This window comes from Uloborus diversus, chromosome 10, assembly GCF_026930045.1.
Source record: "Uloborus diversus isolate 005 chromosome 10, Udiv.v.3.1, whole genome shotgun sequence".
Taxonomy (NCBI): domain Eukaryota; kingdom Metazoa; phylum Arthropoda; class Arachnida; order Araneae; family Uloboridae; genus Uloborus; species Uloborus diversus.
Window position 1 is genome coordinate 79,083,576 of NC_072740.1, and position 17,196 is coordinate 79,100,771.

Sequence of the window (17,196 nt, forward strand, 5' to 3'; positions counted from 1 at the left end):
TTAGTTTAAAATTGGTTGCTCTATTCGGATATAGCCTTTATTTTATCGTCTGTCCTTTTTTTATTTTTTACCTTCAACGTTCTTAACTCTTTTCATCATATGAAAAATGTTTCTTTAGTAATGTTTATTGATTGTAGTGTAAGTTTATCATTCACCGGCCTCATATTTTGGTACATTTAGGATGTGCGACTAATTATGTTTATATTTTGTTGGACTTTTTACAGTCACATGGGTGAGTTTTCGAATTGTAATAACTCTCTTTTTCCTTCCTGTTTCTATTTTTGAAATACAGTTTGTATCGTTAAAAGAACGCGTTGAATTAAGATTTTTTGGATTTCTTTAAGTGAGAAGAGTTAAACGAAAAAGATTGTTTTTAAGGATTTTAACTGAAGCTTAATTAGAATCTGATGACTTGATATTAAATTAATGCTTATTGGTATCTAGTAAGTCTTGGTGCTTTAGTTTCACGTAATCAACCAAAAAGTGTGTGTCATTTTATGTAAAAAGCTGATTGTAATTGTACATAAATATTTCAGATATAGTCTATCAGATTTAATTCAGTTTAAAGTGAGCATAGATTATAGTTGATAATGCATATATTTTCATCTTTTGTGCTAATTGAAAATACTCATAACTTGTATCATTGATAACTATGATTAACGTTAAAGAGATTTTTGCCAAAAATATGCTCTACTGGTGTTTTGCAAATCTTGCAATACGCGTATTTATTTATTCTTCAGCGCTTTAGAAACTGATGTCAGAATAATACAAAAACACCAATTGGACATCTCTTTCATTTTTTAAGTAGCCCGTGCAACGCCGGGCACGCAGCTAGTATTATATTAACTTGTATGCAGGAGAAAAGGAAATTAACAAAGCATTGCTCTACTAAAAGGTGTTGTGTCACTGCTCTAGTTCAATGCTTAGGCTTCTTTAAAAGTGTAATTCTGAAATTTCAATGCAGATGCATAGAGTAATTCATGTTGTATCTATTTCTCTATTGAGATGTGTTTGAATACCAATTTTTTTACTCTCAAATTTCATTTTCTCTCGGCTAATTTCCTGCATTACAGCACGGAAAATAAATGTTTTAATGCGTTTTCTCAACACAATGGCCTATAACATTTCTCAGTATTGCACTAAGACAGCGATATGCCCTCACTGCTCTTGAATACATGAAGCATAGTGAAGTCTTGACTTCAACAAGGGATGCGTTCCAAGATCCCTCGCGCAAGTCTAAATTTCGCTTTGTAAAAAAGTGTATGTATAATAGTATAATATGCGACTTTTTGAAAAACTTACTCTAATATTTTAGATTCTCTTTACTCTTTACCACACTTCAAACTACTTTAAACCATTCCTTAAATATTACAGTTTCCTCGTAAGAACTCTAAATTTATTCTTTTTTTTTTAAATAAAAATACTGTTATAGTGCTAAAAATCTTTCTTCAATTCCAAGAAACTTTCTCTTTCTCTTCTCATCTTCACTAGCTTTAGATAAAGCAGCGCACCTAGATGCCATTGTCTTTAATTAAATTTTACATTTAAGATGGAAAAAAAAAAAAAAAAAAACAATGAATGGAAACTACATTTTGTGATTCCTACGCACTAACAGAGCGAGGTTTAGACTAGTACTGTGCGAGAACTTCCGCCTCCAGAGTGATGCTAAGAGAACGAAAGTCCCAAAGCCCCTTCACGTAGCCAATATTTAGTAGTATATCACGAAACGCATACTTACGCCTCACTCTTCACTTCCAAAAAACCTTGTGTTACAGGAGAGGAGTTCACGTTAGCTCTGAGTTACGTCACTCTGGAAACACTCGCATTATATTAGTTTCGCATAAGTCAAATCGCATTATAGCGCAAGTTCTCTATACACTAAATTCCCTATTATATGCGGAAATGACTGGCGCGGCAGTAGCGGAAAATTCGACTGAAAAGATCATCCTTAAAATTGTGAAAATAAAGAAAAAAATGAGACAAATATGCAATTGAACAACTTATACGCACAATAGCACAATAAGATACTAGTTGACGTGTAATAAAATTATTCACTGCATACAGAGGTGTAGATTTACTTCTTTAGAAAATGAATTAATGGTTTCAGCTTCTTTGCAGAAAATTTTTAAACTAACTATTCCTCATAGTTTATAGGAAAATTCAATACTTTTTAGTTGCCAGGGTTTTGTCAGACTCTGCATATATATATACTAGTGGTACTCGCACGGCTTTGCCCGTAATAGAAAATTAAAAGATCTTTTGGTTCGCCTGTATATTTACAAATAATGTATGGTGGATTTTCTGGCCAATTGGCTTATGATAATTTCGTAATTTACTCGTCCATCTTATGATAATTTTGCTCTGGAAAATGCTCTTAAAATTGGAATAGAAAAATATTCACATCGAATTTTCGAAAAATCGCTTCGAGGTGCACATTTCCATGCTACAAACTAACTTTGTGCCAAATTTCATGAAAATCAGCCGAACGGTCTATGCGCTATGCGCGTCACAGAGATCCTGAGAGACAGAGAGAGAGAAAGAGATCCGGGCAGAGAGTCTTTCAGCTTTATTATTAGTAAAGATAATTTGATTTGATCATGTTTCTAGTGCACTATTGGATTCATACATTTGGAAAACAGGTTTTTGCTCATTTATGTTCATTTGTGCAGCATTTATATAGATCAATATCTGAGACGAAAGCATTTGAGCTTAATTCACGATTATTTTGCGCTTCATTTACTTCGCATTTTGTCACGTTCATTTGATGTAACAGACAAAAGTTTCGCAGTACAAACTGTTAAGAATCTTGAGCTTCTTTACACACGGAACGAACTTACAAGAAATAATTTAAGCTAGGGTTATGCTTATCTGGGTTTCGTTTTAGGCGCATTATGTTTGAGCACAAAGGATAACAAGTTTAATTTTATATTATTTGCTCTTCTGTTATTTTTGTCACATCCCGTAAACAATTAATAGCTATTTGTGGCTATATTTGCGTTACATTATTTTGCTTTCTATCTGAGGATGAATGATATATGTTTTACTGACTAAAATAAATTTGCTTATGAACTATTACTTATTTTCTTGCTTACCTATTTATTATTTTTTTTTCTATTACTATTTCTTTATTAAAATTCCTATCAAAATACTCTAATTTTTTGAACAATGTATAACCAAAACGCTTTCATAAATTTCGATAGCTTCGTTTACGATAATGCCGCTTTGCAAAATCGTAAAATTGTTTTATTTTAGTTTCAGCTTTCAGAAGTAAGATCTTTCTGGTTTGTCAAAATGGCATATTGTGTTTTCCAACAAACTTTCGCAAAAACATACTTTGTTTATAAAACAGACTTGTCGGAGGATCGCTTTCTCTGAGTAAACTGCATCTTGGCGAAGAAAGATAGCGCTACACTCAGCCTTGGCGAGAGATGACCTCTGAAATGTTGCTAGATAAGGGACCTTTCTAAAAGATCTTACTATACGAGAGGCTCAATAAGGGGAGTGAACAGGAAGTTCCTTATACTGTATTTGGTTCAAACTTCCACCTTCGTAGAAGAACGTGGAGAACTGCAAGCTCAAGAGAGAGTTTTTTTTAAGATGGGGGTTAGGGAGAGCACGGAATCTGTGAACTAGTTATTGCCGAATTCCTTCGTTTCGTGGCGAAATTATAAAGAGATAAAAGTTTTTGAGAGTTTAAAAGCAATAAGATTTTTGCTAGGGTAATTGGTAAGTATTTTTCTTCCTTTTTTAATACATTTAACAGCAAACTTGGTTAATTTCCTGATCCTATTTCTTATTTAAGATTATTAAACTGTTAGAGTAATATTTGTATATTAATGAATATTTTAAGAGTACTGTCTTTCAAAATTAATTTGTGCTCCATATGTATAGTTATTAATAAAAAAAAATACATAACACAGTTCAAGAAGTCGCGTAATTTAGAAGTAAGACAATGAAATAAGTTAAATGTACTTCTTTTGGTCAGTGATACTTTCAGTAACAACACGTGGCTATGTTTCTGACAGTTGAAAACAATAACAATGACATCAGTTCTCGTCATCGTATGCTTATACTGATTATTTATTGTTTCAGTTTATTCCATATTTCTGAAATCAATTTTTACGCATTATATTTTTTAATTGAATTAATTAATATTATCTTTTTGAAAAATTGAATAAATATTATTTTAAGGTTCTTTTTGTGAAAAAACTCGAAAGGTTTTCATTTTCACCATCCTAAAAAAAAAAAAAAAAAAAAAAAAAACGCAGCACAAAAATAAATAAATAAATTTAAAAAAAATTACTCTACCAGAAGAGACTGTCAGGATGGAACGAAATTTTGCATAAGTGAGGACAACGTTGATAAGAAAGTGATTACAAAATAAAAGCAAAATGATGATTTATTTCCAAAAAAACCTCAAACGAATGGAGGTTTTAATACCCCGTTGAACCATTCCTTGCACGAATGCACGATGGAATGCTGTTGAGGATTGAGGCTTGTAACGGTAGTGCGCTGTCGTTCCACATTCACTGTAATAATGGCGCCTCTAATACTATCAAACTCGTTGGCCATCCAACTTACTGTTCAAAGTAATCCCAGATATGCTCAATCTGTGACAAATCAGATGATCGAGTAGGTCAGAGAATGTGTCAACGTGGAAGAGGAATTCCCTTGACACCTTTGCTATGTGTGACCGAGCATTCTCCTGTTAAAAAATGGCTCCTGGGACCCCCGCCATGAGTGCCAGCACATATGTCTGAAGCATGCCTCAAACTTACTATTAGGCTGTCATGGTGTTGGGAATCACTATTAGGTATAACTATGTATCGTATATGATAGTCCCCCCCCCGTAACATCACACCAGCTGTGAGTGCGGTGTGCAGCTGACAAGCAAGGGCACTAGTGGGGAGTTCACAATGGGGTTTCCACAAGCGTATTGTCCTTTTTTTGACGAGAAGGCACTTCGCCCCGCCTCCTCGAACGCAGAGATATATTTTACGCGGGGGTGATCGGTAAACAATCCACGTGCTTCTAAATGAGACAACCAGACAGCCTTAACTTTGGCGTGAATTTTAATGTGCAAAAAAGTCTTAGTGTTCTTTGCATCACTTGCTTCACTTGTCTATTGTCATTTAAGTTATCCTTACATTTTAAAAGCTGCTGCTTTTACAACAAAATGCTATGATCCGAATATACTTTCTACCGAAAACAGCGAAATAGAATCATCGGATACCACGTGACGAAGGAGGAGTCAAATGCCTTTTCGTGGAAAACGGACAACACACGATTGTCATTACTGTCCAAACTGAATCTGGATTCGTCACTGCAGACGATCTAGATCTATTCTGTTGCAGTCCGATTCCGTTGAACGAGACGGTACTTCAAATGCAGACTATAGTGATAAATCCCTAAACATGCCTTTCTTTTCAGAGGCATACCGCCCCTGCAACTGGGATTATTCAATCTGGTCCATGACATACGATGCCCTTAATATTAATCCATAACCCCATTAGAGTCTAACGGTACGTCTGTGCAATGCTTCAGTCACATATATTGGCACTCATATCAGGACTCCTAGGAACCAATTTTTTAACAGGACAATGCTTGGTCACACGCAGCAAGAGTGTCAGAGGACGTCCTTTTCCGCATTATCACCACCACTGGCGATCTCATCATTTGGGACAGATCGAGCATATCTGGGATCACTTGAGACGGTAAGTTGGGCAGCCTACGAATTTTATTGAACTAACGCGCGATTATAGCAACTGGGGTGCGAGATGACGTAGGGCATTGTATGAGACAAATATGCCTCACTGCTCGTCTGTGTGTTTACCTCGTATATTTACGCTAGAGTGGATTCAACAGAGTACTAAAAACTCCATTCATTAGAGATTTTTCTTATAATAAATGATCATTTTGCTTTGCTTTGTAATCACTTTTTTATATCAATGTTGTCATTACGTGTAAAATTTCCTTTCATTCAGACAACTCCTTCTTGGATCGTTAATTGTTTTTTTGGTAATAAAGTGTAATTAATAGAGTAATTTTTTGAAACATGAAAAGGATTTAATAATTCCAGTTATTACTTTAGTGCATTTATAAATCATTATGAAAACTTTTTTTGGTGGTAAAGTATTACATTCACACACCGTTTTCTACCCTCCCTAATGAACAGACAGCTTAGTTTCTTTATATAAAAAATTGGAAGTTTATTTGTGTGCGTGTGTGTGCATGTTCCTTATGCAAACCCAAAGTTTAAGTTGGATTTTTGCCAAATTTGCAACAAGAGTCAATTGATGCTCAGGAACTCACATAAGGTGGTTTTGTCCCCCTGAAATCCGTGAAACGTGATGTTTGCGCCTATTTATAACAACGACTGAATTTTTGGAATTGAAAAATATCCAAAGTGGTCTATAAATTTAAATTTTGAATCATGAAATTAATTGCTCTTTTCTGCATGTTGCTGGAAATTGTACACCATATATATTTTTCTTTTTTTTAAATTTAAGCCTGATTGTTGAACATGCATCACTGAACACAACTTTCATTTTTGAGGTAGACCGTGCAACGCCGGGTAATACAGCTAGTAGCCAGTAAAGGCTCTTGCGCCAGTAAATCCAATAGAACAGACGATTAGAAAGGGCTCGTTTTGTGTTCTCCTTTTTGGTTGACTGTATAGTGATATCCTAATTGTTATACCTTCTATGAGTAGCTTGTGTGAGCATTTATTTGATTTTTATATAAAAAGTAGAAATGTTTTGATTTTTTTTTTGAATGTATTTTTTAAACGTTCTGTAATGTTGTAACTAGTTTTTTTGTCGTAATGAATGGTAAGCCCACTTTTTAAAGTATTTGCTTTTCTAATTACTCACACTAAACTAACCGGATGATCCGGATTTTTGGTCATCTGGATTGCATTTGGTTCCAGTCAGTTCAGATAAACGAGGTTGCACTGTACTCACACCACATCCTTGTAACGTAGTGTAAAAGTACAATGTACAAAAGTACAAAAAAAAAAAATAATTTGCTTATTGAAATAGCCACAAATTCATACAATGTTTTAACTGTTTTACGAAAGCTTTATAATTAAAAATTCATATAACATACATACTGATACGAATGTAGAAAATGTAATTGAAAAATCCAGTAAGGTAAATAATAAAAACCGGATGCGGGTGGGAATCGATTTGAAAATTTAAAGACTAGCAATAAATTGAATTAGTCATCTTATAAACCCTTTTGCTTATAAGATAAACTTACATGTTACGAATTGAGCAGTAATTCATCAAAAGGTAACATACCCACTTTTTGAAAAAACTAATTTTATGACATTTTCTAAATCTTTTAGATGACTTTAGTCGAATCACTTACTCTCAAGAAGTCCAATCGCGTTAGATCCTAGTTTATTTAAGGGTAAAGTTTGACATTTTGATCAAAAGGAAAATCCGTCTACTACACTTTTTATTTTGAGCAAAAGGGGACATATCCTGACTGAATCTGTAGTGCGAAAAAATTTTAATTCAAAAGAACGCATGTCCAAAATCTTCAAATTTTAGTCCACTAGTTTTAGGTTCAAAAGTACTTCGATAAGAGAATATGAGAGTGAAATATTAATGATTTTGGTGAAATTGGATTGCTCAACATTTTGTTTTCGTTCAAAAGGGCACATATCCAAAATTAAGATGGCGATAACTCCTTGTTTTTTTTTCTTTTTTGAGCAATCACGATTGCTTATTGTTCTCACTTGACTGTTTTTGGCGTTCCTTTGATTTTTCCCACCGCCACCCTCCGCACCACCACGGTCAACTAGCTCCTCACGATGCTGCACCTCCAGCGAAAGCCGTCTCCAGGTTGCATCCACGTCCTACACACACGCGCATACATACACAACTACACACACACACGCACACACAAACACATACACACACATACTCCTACACACATACACAAACACATACACACATACAAACACATACACACACGCATACATACAGACACCCACACATACACACACAAAAACATACACACACATACACACAACTACCCACACATTCATGCCTGCACGCAGACACAAACACATATGCCTACACACACATACACCTCCCCCCCCCACAGACACAAACACACATGCCTACACACACATACACATAACTCTACACACACACACACATACATACCCCCCACACACAAACTCACACGCCTACATACACACACTCGTGATTGCGAAAAACATACTTTGAATTCAAAATGTCAAAATTCAAATTAATTTTTTTTTAATGCAAAGATTTCTTACTCTGGGACATAATTTGCTGTGCTTTTGTGCTCAATTCTGTGTCTAGAAAAAAAGACAAAACTATTTTACTTTTACTCTAATTCCTTTTTTTCAGCTCCTGAAAATTTTTAGAAAGTGGATACGTTCCCTTTAGATAAATTAGTCCTCAATGGATATTCTAGTCACGACCTGCAGACGACGATAAGAATCAGGGTGCCAGCCACAGCGATGTATTTGAATTGTGCTGCTTGCGCAGATGCAGTAAAAGTTAGTTTTGTCAATAACACTTGTCATTGCACTGCAACTTAGCGCCAACAAGGTGAGACTTGGCTGTCTCATGTTACAACATTAGCGCTGTCATAAGTCAGATTAGTTAAACTTAGAAAAAAAGCATAAGTAAAAAGAATCGAATCTTATGGCACTCAGAGTTGGAATCTCACTGGTGTATTGCGATCATTCTTTCGAAGTTTTATAATTCCTGCCAAATCGTCTTTTTGCTCGTATTTTCTCATTTTGGGCTCTGTTGAAAGTCGTCAGATGGTAATAATCATAGGAGTAAATTATATGATTTATGGAGGATTTAACTGCAGAAAGGTCCACTCTCAAGAAAATGTTGAAAAGTGTACCGTAAGTCTTTGCTATACATTTATTCAATAGAATATTTTACAAAGGAGGGAAGGGAAGCACAGTCGTAAAAAGCTATTTCACAGAATACGGAAGAAATTTTATGTCCTTCTTTAGCTATCAACCGAACGACTGATGTCCCAAATTAGAAGCCTGCACGAACCACATTACTTCCATTTGCACCATATTTATTTAGCCCGCTCATTTGGTGTGTGTGTGGGTGGGGGGGGGGGGAGCGGTAGAGTAATTAATTTTACTACTTTTCAATTAATTAATTATTTTATTTTTTTATTTTTGTATGTTTCTTAAAATTTACGCGAAATTTCGTCTAGATTTTCCTTAGCCAGAAAGCTGGTGGAAAAAAACCTGTAGTTAAGTATTTTTGTCTGTTTATTTATTTCAGCTAAACAATGCGTCCTAAAATTGTGAATTATTAAAAACTATTGAAAATTAGAAAAAAGTTGCTGTCATTGGCTAACAGAAATAATTTAATACCAATTGAGCAAAACTGCTAAAACTGGCTGATGTTGACGAGATCACAGGGCAGCCATCAAGGGTGTGCGTGGAGAGGGTCAAACTCCCCCCCCCCTCCAGTTTTCTAGAAATGGGGACACCATCTTCACTTGGTAATGAAAAAAAAAAAAACCTTTGCAGTCTTGAGAATAGAATTTGCAATCGTAATAATAAACTAACAAATGGAATAAAATGAAATAGCAAAAAGTAATTTTTTGGAACATTTTAAGGGAAAATAATGTTTGAATATTATTCAAAGATTTCATTCTAAGATTCTGTACTATAATTTACCTAACTAAAAGGGCCGCCTAAATATGCGTTTCAAACAGCTTTTTTTTTTAAATCCTAAAAAAGCATTCACGACAAGCTTTAGTTTAACAAGAAGAAAGAATATATAAATTAATATGATAGCTTATAGGAACTTCCACAATATTTGCAGAACCAGAAGCAAAAAAAAAAAAAAAATCTTTCTCTGTATTTAAGTTACGTTTAAAAAAAAAAACTAAAGACCCAATAGTTTCATACACCCTTCAATTTTTTGACATCACGACAGCCGTGTTCGACAGAAATTCAGTTTATGATAAATGGTACGCTTAACTACGATTAGATTTAAACTTTATTCTCGGCTCTATAAATAGCACATTTCTTCTTTTTTTAAGTTGTAGTCTTATTTCCTAATATAAAGAAAAGCGCATACATTGCGCATGATATCGCACAATGATCCAACTGCTGGCTAATGGAATAATCGCGGCTCAAGCAGCGACACGTCCGCCATCTTGGAGCTAAGCGATGCTTTCTTCTATGTCTGCTACGATGAAATAGCATGTTTTGCTTCTTAATTGTGGTTTCTTATTAACTCCATGTTAATTCACAATCAAGAAACACCACAATCAAGAAGCAGAACACGCCACTTCACCGTATCGGACATAGAGGAAAGGACGGACGTGTCGCTGCTTAAGCTACGATCTAGGGCTTTAGTGCAAGCCCCTAATTTGGTGCATAGCTGATAGCTGACTTTTTAAATTGTAAAAGTGTGCATTATGAAAAAAATATTGAAAAGAAGAAATAAATTGCTACACTCGCAGAGATAAAAAAAAAAGATGCAACATCAATTGAGAATAACTGCTAAAAATGGCTGATGTTGAAGAAGCTAAAGTTCAGTTTATGATAAACTAGAGCTTAACTACGATTAATTTTATGAACTTTGTTCTCTGGTACTACAAATAACTTTTCTTTTGATAATTATACTTTCTAATCTAAAGAAGAGTGCAATGCGATATCATACAATATTATTTAAAGTTGTTAGAATCATAGACGGCTGGTGCATCAGAAAAAGGGGGGGGGGGGGGGGTCAAAAGAAGTGTGTAGGATTAAGGGGCGTGGCTTCCAAAGCTGTTTATTTATTTATTTATTGGTAAAATTGGGCTATATTAATGGCTTTTAGCATTACCGATTCTATGATCTCCAAAAAATGGAATATGGCCTCAAAAATTGGTACCGATGGCCACCTTAGACTTTCCCCTTCCAATTCAAAGTTCCATTTTTATGAAATGAGATGAAAAAAGTCCATATATATATGTGTATGTATATATATATATATATATATATATATATATATATATATATATATATGTGTGTATGTATGTATATATATATATATATATATATATATATATATATATATATATATATATATATATATATATATATACATACATTTGGAATTTTTAGTTTTTACTTTCGTGAAATAAATCAGTTCACCCAATGAAAAATCATTTTTCAATCGATCATTAATTTTTAACTCTGAAAAGCAAGGGAGCAAGGCCCCTATACTTTTACCCCGCCCCCCGTACGAGCCGCCTCTGTGTTAGACGAAGAAGCATATTTATATGGCCTCAAAAATCGGTACGGATGGCCACCGTAGACTTTCCCCTTCCAATTCAAAGTTCCATTTTTATGAAATGAGATGAAAAAAGTCCATATATATATATATTTAGAATTTTTACTTTTTACTTTCGTGAAATAAATCAATTCACCTTATGAAAAATCATTTTTCAATCGATCATTAATTTTTAACTCTGAAAAGCAAGGGAGCAAGGCCCCTATACTTTTACCCCGCCCCCCGTACGAGCCGCCTCTGTGTTAGACGAAGAAGCATATTTTATTAAACGTTGCTTATAAAAATGAAGTTGATTGACATTATTTCTCTAAAACATTCAAGAAAATTATCAAATATGCTGCAATACTGAAATTTTCTAAGGCTTGGAAAAAAAAATTTAAACACACCATACCGGAAAATTTCTCTAATCAAACAAATAACAGATTCTGATGCTCTTTTCATACTCTCTACTAAATAACCGTAAGAGAAATAAAATGTTTAACTATAGCAATCAAAATAGCCAAAAAAAAAAAAAAAAAAAAAAATCAAGAGAAATCGAGTTTAAAAAATAAATAAATAAATAAAAGAACAAGAATGTGTCAACAAATTTGAATCTAACGAAAGCTCTTATGGAGAAAATAAGGTTAGATTTTTTTAAAATCAAAACTTGTGATTGGATTAAATTAGTTAAATATATAACGGGTAGATTCGGGCAAAAGTTAGCTACGGTTAGTTGGGATAATTGGAAGCAAAATTTCAATATTTTAACTTGAGAGCCTTCTCTACCTTTTTTATGAATTATGAGATAAAACTGTATGCATGCATTGCACCCAACACTTTAACTTCCAGCGAGTAACTGAACGAAAAATTAGACTTCATGACCACTGGTTGTCATGACCACTTGCAACCACTTCATGACCACTGGTACTAAATGATATCCTATTGCCATTTACCCCAAAGTGTTTTCATTACCTAGGGTCTGGTGGGGTAAAGTGCTCATAAAATCGTAGATTTTCAACTTAGGTGGATATTAAATACAATAAATTCTTTAAACACTTCAACTTTTTTTGTTGTTATTTTACATTGCATTATTAAAGAACACAATACATAGAATTTCAGGAAAAATTATATTGATTTAAGTAGTTTTATAACAGTTTCATTTCCCTATGTATATATGACCACTTTACCCCATGGGGTGGGGGAAAGTGGTCATAGTATGGGGTAAAGTGGTCATAGTTAAAAATAGATGCAAAACCGTTATAAATAACCGTAATATTTGTATATTTCGGTTATTTTTATAGTTACAAGTATATGCACGAGTGTATGCGGGTATACACTTACCCCACTTTACCCCACCAGACACTAATGAGTTGATGTGTTAAGAAAACCGTGACACACACTCAGTTTAGAGATTTCTAGAGCAGCAATGCTAAACCTGCGCCCTTATAGGTCGTATGTGGCCTTCAAATGTAGCCTAAAATCATTTCATGAGAGAAATCATACAAAATATTAAATCACACGCTAAATTCATGTAGAACACACTCAAATATAATATAGTATATTATCGTCCAAAAAATGTCAATTATAGCAAGTTAGCTGTTTCCATTACCCCACAGTGCAGTAATTGAACGGAAACACCTAACTTGCACAGAAGGGTGGAGAGAGGAAAAAAAAAAAAACAATTTTTATTTTCGATTCGCAAAAGCGTGACAGAGTTGCGATTGGTAAAGACTTTAAAAAATTGAGAACTGATAATATTTTCCGATCGCACAACCAGCGTGATAGTTCGAAAAAAAAGAGGAAATTCACTGATTTTTGTGATTTTTTTAAAACTTTTGCTTCGATGATTTTTTTAACGTTAGAGGACGGTAAATTTTTTATTAGTGAAAACCTAAAAACAAATGATCAAAATTGAATTGTATTTTCCGATCCTGCAATAAACCTGAACATTTTGAAAAAACGGAGAATTTTACCGTTTTTTAGTGGTTTAAAAAATATTTTGCTGCAATGTTTTTTTTTTTTTTTATTGTGCTACAAGAAGTAAAAGTTGCAATTGGTGAAGACATGTAAATAAGCAAAAAAAATTGGATAATATCTCCCAATCTCGCAACGAACCTGAAAATACGAATAAATGGAAAATTTCGCAGTTTAATTATTTTAAAAAATGCTTCAATGGTTTTTTGGTTTTTTAAATGCAATAAGAAAAAAAAATTCACTAGTATTTGGATGCCATATTTTTCTTACTTTGATACCTTGATTTTTTTCCCCAAGAAGCTAAAAACCAGTCTTGGGTACTCGAGAATTGTTACACTCGTCCCACCACAGCTGTTTTAAATAGAATGAACGAATTTGACCCTAGATATGCATTCCACTTTTTTTTCTTCCAAAATCTTTAAAATGTTTAGGTTCGTCAAAATATAAATTACGATAAAATCCCCTAAAAATGTAGTTGAAATTTTACAAAACCAAAGACATTGATTAACAACTAAAAAAGAAACATTATGTCACAGAAAATTCTTTGGGGAATTTATTATTGAATTCAAATAATAAAAGAAAAGCATCTAAAGCTTACCGGAAGCAGTTGCGTTGTATAAATGTTTTTGCACTATGCAGTCAAAGTATTTTTACTGTAGTACAGTATATAACTTTACTTGCAGTCTCTAAAATTAATCAACAGATATACTGTTGACGCAACGTTGTTTTGCAAAAGCTGAACTTCATTTTAATATTACATTAAATTTATATACTGTTGACGTTTAAGACTTAATAATATTTTCCACTGAAGCCAGAATAAGGCTATAAGAATTTCTTAAAAGTAAACTTAGCAAGTTGCGAAGCATTTTGTATTAATAAACTATTTATATGTTTAGTTATAGGTTGGAGGAATGTCATGGCATAATGGGACCGAAACTACTCCACGACAAGAGAATGTAAAATGCGTCGTAGTTGGCGACACAGCAGTAGGCAAGACGCGCCTGATTTGCGCCCAAGCTTGCAATGCATTCCTCACTCTTCCACAGATGCTAGCTACCCACATACCAACAGTATGGGCCATAGACCAATACCGCATTCAGAAAGAGGTAAGAAATCTTGTAACTTAGAAGCAATTGACAAAATTAAATTTCTAAAGTTAAACTACCCCACTCAAACTTTAATAGTGATTACTTTCATTGCGAGGAGAGCGATGGTACAGGTTCCAATAGAGGACCAGGACTAAAGAGACTTCCTGCTGTCCTCACTCAGTCATTTATTAGATCAATGCTCAGCTGCAAAATATAACTTTTGCTTCGGCCCAGAAAAATATTACTCACTTTACATTTGGTCTTATAGCAATAAAAAATTACTGAAAACATTGTACATCTTATCCGGAAAATAAAGCAGTAAATGAGCACTCAGCATGTAATCCTAATATATATTGCTTTGTTAAATGTATAGAGAATCAAAAGCATAATATTTGACTGTTATATTGGTGTAGATCTCATTTCATTGGAAACGTTTTAGTTAATAAAGTAACCTCCATCATAAAAAAAAAAAAAAAAAAAAAAATGGACAAAGAGTAACTGCAGATTTGACTTAATAGATGAAAATAATCCCCCAAACCTCAAATCTTACTTTTTTTCTAAAAAGAGAAAAAGCGAAGGTAGGAGTTCAGGATTTATTAGTTGTTTTAAACCCGCACCTGATAGTGCGATCATTTTATGGTTCTAAGTGCAAATTGTGTATAAACGACTGTTTTCACTACTTCCACAAACTGCAGTTGGCAATTTGTTTTTATGGAATTGTTTTGAAGATGTTTAACACATCAAGCACGCTGTATTAGAGGAGTTTTTTTTTTCTTCTCAGAATTGCACAATAATAAGAGCACGGGGGATATTTTGTGACAAGTGATATTCGTGATTATGCAACACATTGTTGTAAATTTTTGCTGAAAACTTCATCGTTGTTGAAGTTTAGCGATTTTTCAGCCCAAAATGAATAAATTAAGCTAAATAAGATTTTAAAAAAATAAATAAGTCAATGAAATAAATTTAAAGAAAACTCTAAGCCCATAAAAGTGACGCTCCTGATTTGTGCCCAAGCTTGCAATGCATTCCTCACTCTTCCACAGATGCTAGCTACCCACATACCAACAGTATGGACCATTAGGGTACGTCTTATAATGCACTTTTTGAAAAAATTTTGAATTTCTTATGGGGCACCCCTTTAATTGCTTCCTTTTGATGAAAAAACACCCACTTAAAAGTTCAATAGAATTTGAACAAAATTTAGAGGTTGCTACCAGCGATTAAAATTGCGTTCATTGTGAAAAAATAGAGTAAAAATATATTCCCAATTTTCTACTGCAATATTTGACATCAACATGAAATTAGGTTGGTTAAGGTATAAACATAAACTTATTTCCTATACATACAAAAAAATAATAAGCATTTCATGATTGCTGTGCTGTGTAACAATGTCAAACAAAAACATGCAAAAGTTCCACTACGCCATTTATATCATCGGTTTACAATTTCAGTCTTTTACATTCACCAATATTATTGCAATTCTTTCCCCTTTGTTTCTAGTAATGTGAAATATACAAGCCTTTTTCTGATTGCTACTTATCATCCAAACTATTTGAAAATATCTCTTCAAAAAAAAAAAAAAACTTGATGAAAAGACTTTTATGGTGAAAAATCTGAATGTTAGTAATGAAATCCTATATTTTTTTTCCTTTGGTTTTAATTCTACAACATCTGCTGTTCAGTGCTTCATTGTCGGAGTTGTTGTTTTAGGTTTCTTTAAGAAAGAGATCAATTTGGTCTTGGTTTGGTTGAAAGAGACAGTTTGTCTCTTCAGAAATGACACGTAGATGTCAAATAAAATTACTTGAGGCAACAGTTTCCTTCTTGTAAGTGAAAATGCTATTCAACAACAAAAGATCAAATCTTGATAAATTTTATTGCAAATTCTTGTTCTTCAGAATCAGTTAAAGTACATTCAGTTACAATAGAGGCTTAAAAAAAAAAAAAAAAAAAAAAAAAAAAAAAAAACTTCCGCTACAGTTGATTTAGATTCTTCATAATTTTCTTTCTTCCGAAATTTCTTCTTTTCACGCAAGTTCTGTTGCCTTTTTAAATAGAGATTTATTTGTTACCAATTTCGCCTTGTCCTCCTAGTTTTCTTTCAGTTAGAAATAATTTCTCGCCTGGAAGTGAAATCTTGCGTAAAGTATCATCAGCAAGAGCAAGGTCAAGCAAATAATCAAATGATGGATTCCAATAATTTTGTTTTTGATTATTGAAATAGAACTCTTTTAATTTTCTTTTTGAGTTCTTAACTGACAACTTGTGTTTCTTTGAGTTGCTAACCAACAGTTAGTTAAGAGGTTGAGAGTTGATTGTAGCTACAGTTAATAAACATGATTTAATAAAATATGAAATAATTTCAAAGTCAGTAACAATCTAATTTATTACTAATTAAAATTAATGACAAAAAGATAACATAAATAAATATTATAATAATCGATGCGGAAAAAAAAAATAAATTTCAAATTTTGCAACAATGGTAGCAACCTCTAAATTTCATTAAATTTTTATTTTTATGATATGTGAATTTTTTTTTCATCCAAAGGAACAAAATAACAGGGTGCCTCATGAAAAAATAACATCTTCAAAAATAAGACGCACCCTAATGGACCATAGACCAATACCGCATTCAGAAAGAGGTAAGAAGTCATAAATCAAGTATCATTGAGTAGATACAAAAGTGGGGCTGTGTGTAGACGGAAAGATTGCCCAGTGGATAAAATAAGATAGCAGACTTAGGAACAGACGTACCAAGTTTGGGGTCTGTCGCCGCCAAATACCCATCTAATTCATGCCAAATACATGCTCGTTAAATCCGTGGATCGCATTCTTTGTGTCGA

At 33.4% G+C, this 17,196-nt stretch overlaps 1 protein-coding gene across 1 annotated transcript in view; it reads left to right on the forward strand.

Annotated features, from left to right (window-relative positions):
• Window positions 1-3,508: 3,508 nt before the first annotated feature.
• Window positions 3,509-17,196, forward strand: part of LOC129231203 (rho-related BTB domain-containing protein 2-like) — a 93,145-nt gene continuing 79,457 nt past the window's right edge. The window contains exons 1-2 of the mRNA XM_054865451.1: window positions 3,509-3,726; window positions 14,159-14,368. Coding sequence (XP_054721426.1) covers window positions 14,174-14,368 — 195 coding nt within the window. The 5' untranslated portion in view covers window positions 3,509-3,726; window positions 14,159-14,173. The remainder of the gene's footprint in view (window positions 3,727-14,158; window positions 14,369-17,196) is intronic.